We start from the raw sequence: 7,308 nt of genomic DNA on the forward strand, positions 1-7,308 counted from the left end.
TAATTCATGCATTCATTACATCCAGGCTCGACTATTGCAACTCACTCCTTTTTGGTATCAGTCAGACCTCCATAGCTAGACTCCAACTGGTCCAAAATGCAGCAGCCCGGTTTTTGACCAGCACAAGCAAAAGAGAGCACATTACACCTGTTTTGGCCTCCCTACACTGGCTTCCGGTTCACCTTCGAATCAAATTCAAAATACTCTTGTATGTCTATAAATCACTAAACAGCTCTGCCCCCTCCTATCTTACTGATCTGCTCCAGCCGTATGTCCCACCACGTTCTCTCAGATCAGCAGACCAGTTGCTCCTAATAGTCCCAGGAACCTGTCTCAAGCGCAGAGGTGACAGGGCCTTCTCCGTAGCAGGCCCAAGACTTTGGAATGAGTTACCTCTGCTCGTTAGACAGGCCCCCTCCCTCACAGTTTTTAAATCTCGCTTAAAAACACACTTCTATTCCCTGGCTTTCTGCACTGTGTGATCTGTGCTGAGTCTGTGTGCATCACACTGTGTTAGTCATGTTGCGGTTGTTGTTGTTATCCATTATTGTTTTTGTTGGTTTCTACTTTTTGGTGTCCTGTTATGTAATTTGTTGCTATGTGCTTGTTCTGTTTGTCCCTGTACAGCACTTTGGTGTGCTTTGTCACTGTTTAAAGTGCTTTATAAATAAATTGGTATGGTATGGTATGGTTCAACCCCTAGCCTTCACCAATGAAAACAAGGCCAGAAACTCAGCTGGCTACGTAATTAACAAACTTAGGAGCACAGTCCAACCGACCACGCGGTTGAAGGTCTCCAGCAAACGGGAGTGGAGCAACCGCTACCGCTAACCAATGGCAAAATATAAGTAAAAACACTACTCACCAGTGTTGAATCACACATAGTAGTCATTAACAAACTTCAAAGCACAGTCCAACCGAGCACGCGGTTGAAGGCCTCCAACAAACGGGAGCGGAGCGAATGCTACTGCTAGCCAATGGCGAAATATAAGTACAAACACTACTCACCAGTGTTGAATCATACACATAGTAGTCAGACGCTGTAAATTAGGAGGGGGGCGGAAACCGCCGTAGAGCCCAACGAACAGCAGAAATACCTTTGAACAGGGTTAAACCGTCACAGCCCCTAGGAGGGCGAACACACTACTCCCGCCAACGGGCAGTCGGGCCTCCGATGATGGTGAAAAGATCAAATTGTCCAAAGGGCTGAAGCCCTGAATTGAACTGCATGCGAGAAGAAAATAGTAGAGCTACGAATGATGTCAGGCTATATAGCCTCTGATTGGTCATCCGTGTCACACCTGTGACTCCGTTGGTATTACATTGCATGCGCAAAGGGAACATTCAGTGCTTTCAGCACCACCCTCTGGGATGAAATATAACTGTTGCCAAGGTTTTCCAGCTTCTACAGTCTGCATTTGACATCATTCAGTCAGACTTATTCCATCCCAAGCTGGCGCTAAATGCTGACAAAACCAAAGGGATGTTGTTTTAAAACAAAGTCAGTGCCAGCAGCTCTTCCTCCTATCTTATCCACGCATGGTGTTCCTATTGAGTTTGTGGACTCTTACAAATACTTGGGAATTTTAATTGATGCACATTTCTCTTTCAAGCCACATATTGAAAACGTTAAAGAAACTAAAATTAAAACTGGGTTTCTTTTTCAGAATCAGATCATGTTTAACAGTGAATGCCAGGAAATGCCTTGTAGCTGTTACTTTCCTACCAGCAATTGACTATGGTGACATTATTTACATGAATGCTCCTGCCAGCCCCTTGCAGATGTTGGATGCTGTCTTCCATGGTGCGCTAAGGTTCATAACTGGTTGTAACTACCATACCCATCACTGTACTCATTGGTCAGTTGGTCATCATTATCTACACGTTGGCTCTCACACTGGTTCATTTTCATCTATAAATCCCTCCTTGGTCTGCTACCTTCTTAGGGTGCATTCACACCAGCCCTGTTTAGTCCGCTTTAATCAAACTCTAGCTCATTTTCCTAGGAAGTCCGGCTCGTTTGGGGAGGTGTGAACGCGCCATTGAACTCTGTCACGGAACAAAAAGGCGAACTCTGGCCTGGGCTAAAACCTAGGTCTCGGTCCGGTAGAAGAGAACTCCAGCGCAGTTCAAGTACAGTGTGAATGCAATCAGACCGGGCCCCGCTCCACAAGCAAGAAGTGGAGTAAAGCGCAGGGCAAACAAACACTCATTTCTCTTACCTCATATGGAGCCGTCAGCTGCCTTGTGTGAAAAACAACATTCTCCATGGTCTTCTGCCTCATCTTCTGCTCATGCTGAGTCCATTGTTGAAAAAGGACAAAATATAACTCCTAAAACTGCTAAAACTTGATGCCACTCCGTTTTTGTTTTTATTTCCAGAAGAAGAAGAAGTGTCTTCAGAGGTTTTGTGTCATTTCTTTCAGTAATTCTTGGTGCAGTGCCACCACAGACGAGCGGGGGAACAGGATGGTTTGAACAGGTTGGCTCGACTGCACAGTGCAGTGTGAATGCAAACGCAACAGCTCAAATGTAAACAAAATGTTATGAATATTGGTCCCCAACCGAACCGAGTCTACCGGACTATCAGGTGTGAAAACAACCTTATATCTCATCCCACATGTCATGTCGTCAGTGCAGTTACAACATGTTCTCTCAGGCCATCATTACCTGCAGCGTTCCGTCAGTGGACACTGAACTTGGCAAAAAGGCCTTTTCCTATTCTGCTCCTGTAAAATGGAACACTTTGTAACAAGATCTGAAGCTGTCCACCTTGATTTATTTAAGGGATTCCAAACATTTGAAAATGTCATTAGATAAATCTAAGCAGATATGATCTTGTTTTTAGTATTTTACTTTGTTTTATATGGTACTTTGATTTGTATTGTTTTTATAACACTACTGTTTTTAAATGCTTTTATTGTTGTATACCCGTGTACTCTATGTTATCTGTCTATTGAGTCTCTCTTGAAAATGAGTCATTGTGAATCATTGATACTATCTGTATAAATATAAGTTAAATAAAAAGTCCTACCACAAAATAAGGCTTGGTAGGACTCCTCCTTCAGCTTAACAACATCCCCCTCCCTCACCTGAGGTGTCCTCCACTGGGTTTGAGGGTGGCTGTCAAAAAAAGCAGCAACAACATCGCAGCCATGACTCACGGCAGCTGCCTTGACTCACGGCAGCTGCCTTGACAATAAAGGCACAGAACATGACCCTCTTGGACTCAATAGGACCCAGTTCTGCTGGGATATGGTTGAAGCTGTCATAGGTGAGCTGCAGATCCTTTTGATGTTTCTTTTTCTGCCAGGCATTTCCAGCAAACCCTCCCTACACTATGCCATCTAATCTAACTCATCACTAGGTGGTGATCAATTGACAGCTCAGATCTTCTTTACACTCGAGTGTCCAAAATATACTGTATTGCCACAGATCAGGTGACACAATCACAAATTCTATCATCAATCTGCTTCTTAGGGTGCTCTAGAGTAATATCTTTATAGGCAAACCATGACTGTCACTGAAGTTCAATAACTGAATACCACTTGGGTTCAGATCTGATCAGAGAGGCCATTTCTCTCAATCATATTCTTTCTGTTAAACTGTTTGGCACTGAAGTCTCCCAGCAGAATGATGGTGATGATGGTGAAGACAGTAAAAAACTGAAAAGTTGTCAAATAAGACCACTAAAGATAAAAGGAACCCAGGCTGTGTAAAAGAAAAATTGTTCAGGAGTTAGAAACAGATTTATGTTATGTCACTGAGAAAGGCAATACATATTTAAGACTGGAAAGCCTAAATATTTATCTCAAACTATGCTTAACTTCTTTACGGCGGCTGTGGCTGAGTGGTTAGAGCAGTCATCCTCCAATGCAAGAGTTGGGGGGGTTTGAATCCACCAGCAGTCACATGTCGAAGTGTCCCTGGGCAAGACAATGAACCCCTCATTGACTCTGATGTGTGTCCCATCGGTGTATGAATGTAATAAAGCCCTGATTAGTCTCTTTAGAATGATTTGCTCAATTAGCTTTGTACTTGTACAGTTCTCTAGTACAGTGTTGTATGAATGAGTAAATGAGGGCACAGATTGTAGTGTAAAGCACTTTGAGTATCTCGATAAGATAGAAAGGCGCTATATAAGTACAGTCCATTTACCATTCTCTGGGAGAATCTCAGAAGCCGATATCTTTCCCAACATGTCACAAATGTAAAAAAAAACTTTTACATATCGTTTCCTTTCAGGTATTTTTCTGGATGAATTGAAATATTAATACAAACAAGTGACCCAAACTTCACACAAGAAGTAACATTAATGTTGGATCAGCAGTTTCTGCAGGTTTAAAAGTAAGTTATAATAAGAGTTTTTAAGACCTTTGGGAGAAAAAAAAACATTGCAGTTCAAATTACATAAAGTAATGGGTCAATGTAAAATAAATTTTAAAGTAATACATTTGATAGCTTTTTATTTAAATCTAATCTAAAGCAATTACATTTTATCTCAGGGAAGCGTGTGTAAATAAATTGATTCTGACAGGCTCGCTCCATGATGGGAGCTTTACTTCTGTTGCAGTGGCTGAAATCCTTAGACAGAACCAATGAAATAAAGAAGCAATGAAAACCCACAGCACATTTAAAAAAGAAAAATGTTGGAGGAAGAAACAATGAATGAATCGGAGTACACATCTGAAATGTAATTCAATGTTCTTTAGGAATCTAAAATGGAAAATCTTGACAAGTGTAGGACTTTTTGTCTTTTTAGGACCTCGCAGAAACCCTGTGTTGTGTTTGCATGGTGTGTGCAGGATGATATGCTGTCTCTCTGTTTTCTTACCAGGCAGACACACAGCTCCAGACCTCAGCAGCTGACTGTAGAAGCTAGGCTGACAGGAGTGGGAGGACTGGAAATGGACTGCTGGTGCAGCTGGTGGTTGTTCTGGTTCTATTGGACTGGTACCAGCAGACATATCAACCTTTGATTGGACAGGAGGAGACTCGTGACTGTAAACTGTGGAAAGAACACATACACAGACCTTGATGATCTGATCACCACAAATACAACTCACTGTATGAATTGTGATGCTCATCAGCCATTTGACTTAAAAACACTTCCTGTGTTTTTTTGGACCTGAGCACAGATTAGTTTGTTCATAAACCCAAGCTGTGTGATGCTTCAGCACTGATGAACATATGAACAGTACCATCATTCAGAAGTTTATGTCTAAAGCCCCCAGTATACTCCCGCATACGTCCATACGCAGAGGTACGCACACGTACGTACGCAGAGGTACGAGCGTACCCCCCAAGGCATGTCCGTGCAAACCTCAATTTTTATGACCGCATACGCGTACACTGTGTCGTACAATGAACTGCCCAGCGACAGACTGTTTTGTATGCGACACCAATGTATTAAATTCCCCTTCTTCATCCCTGATCTGGCCTTTTCTTTTGTTTTTTGTCCAAGAGGCAAGTGATCTCTTCCTCCTCCGTTGATGCCATGACTGAAATTGTGAGAAATGAAGGAATTTGTCACGAGTGAATTAAACTCAGGTCCAGCATGGCTGCGGGAGGGTCTGGAGATTTCCTGGTGGGCTGGTTTGATGTGTTGGATGCAAAGCCAGCGCTCCCAGTTTTTTTTTGTTTTTTTTTAAAGATCTTTTTATTAACAACATATAAACACAGAACACCGCTGCGGCTGAGGCTGCCAGCACTTGTTTCTTTTTCTTTTTTCCGACCTGTCAATCAATCCAGTAGGCGTGTCAGCAAATTACCAATCGGTGACCTCAATTTGTCCCGAAGGTAAATACCCCTTGTCTGTGAAGCTGCTCTGCAGCTGCTCAGGGTGTACGCTCGAGTACGAAGTCTGGACCCTCTGCGTACAGTACACGCATACGTACGCGTGAACGTACGTACGCGTGAACGTACGTACGCGTGAACGGATGTACATGTGAGTATACTGGGGGCTTAACACTAAGGCCACACTGTAGGTCTTAATGCTCCATTCAGATTTGTTGCTTTTTGTCAGCGGGACTGATGGAGTGAACTAGAGGTAGATGTAGTGTTATTTGTTATGCTATGTTATGTTATTTGTCATATGCAGGTTAAAATAGAACAGTGTAATGAAATGTTCAGGATAACAACCGAATTGACTCGCTAAGAACAAAAACACAAAAGCCATCAAAAAAGAAATACTAAAGCATCCAATAAGGGTGCAAAATAAAGTACCAAAAAGTGAAAAAGAAATAATATTTACAAGGGCCAAAAGAAATATAGTAAACGACAACATAATAGAAAATAGTGCTGGTAGGGTGAATTCATATGACTAACTATTTCACAGGTAGTAATATACAAACCGGATTCCAAAAAAGTTGGGACACTAAACAAATTGTGAATAAAAACTGAATGCAATGATGTAGAGATGGCAAATGTCAATATTTTATTCGTAATATAACATAGATGACAGATCAAAAGTTTAATCTGAGTAAATGTAACATTTTAAAGGAAAAATATGTTGATTCAAAATTTCACAGTGTCAACAAATCCCAAAATAGTTGGGACAAGTAGCAATAAGTGGCTGGAAAAAGGAAATTGAGCATATAACAAACAGCTGGAAGACCAATTAACACTAATTAGGTCAATTGACGACATGATTGGGTATAAAAAGAGCTTCTCAGAGTGTCAGTGTCTCTCAGAAGCCAAGATGGTAAGATGATCACCAATTCCACCATTGTTGCGCAGAAAGATAGTGCATCAATACCAGAATGGTGTTACCCAATGTAAAATAGCAAAGACTTTTAAGTTACATCATCAACTGTGCATAACATCATCAAAAGGTTCAGAGAATCTGGAACAATCGCTGTGCGTAAGGGTCAAGGCCGTAAAACTCTACTGGATGCTCGTGATCTCCGGGCCCTTAAACGTCACTGCACCTCAAACAGGAATGCCACTGTCAAGGAAATAACAGAATGTGCTCTGGAGTACTTCCAGAAAGCATTGTCAGTGAACACAATCCACCGTGCCATCCGCCGTTGCCAGCTGAAACTCTACAGTGCAAAGAGGAAGCCATTTCTAAGCAAGCTCCACAAGCTCAGACGTTTGCACTGGGCCAGGGGTCATTTAAAATGGAGTGTGGCAAACTGGAAGACTGTTTTGTGGTCAGATGAATCACAATTTGAAGTTCTTTATGGAACACTGGGACGCCATGTCATCCGGACCAGAGAGGACAAGGATAGCCCAAGTTGTTATCAACGCTCCGTTCAGAAGCCTGCATCACTGATGGTATGGGGTTGCATGAGCGCTTGTGGCATG

The 7,308-nt window shown here is 42.2% G+C and overlaps 1 protein-coding gene across 1 annotated transcript in view; it reads right to left on the minus strand.

Moving 5' to 3' along the window:
• The window catches only part of LOC119424825 (rho guanine nucleotide exchange factor 40), a gene marked incomplete in the record, with an annotated part of 86,080 nt that overhangs the window by 71,150 nt on the left and 7,622 nt on the right, over nucleotides 1–7,308 (minus strand). The window contains 1 exon segment of the mRNA XM_037692330.1: nucleotides 4,835–5,008. Within this exon segment, the coding sequence (XP_037548258.1) occupies nucleotides 4,835–5,008 (174 nt within the window).

This window comes from Nematolebias whitei, chromosome 2 (genome assembly GCF_014905685.2).
Source record: "Nematolebias whitei isolate Nwh7 chromosome 2, NemWhi1, whole genome shotgun sequence".
Taxonomy (NCBI): domain Eukaryota; kingdom Metazoa; phylum Chordata; class Actinopteri; order Cyprinodontiformes; family Rivulidae; genus Nematolebias; species Nematolebias whitei.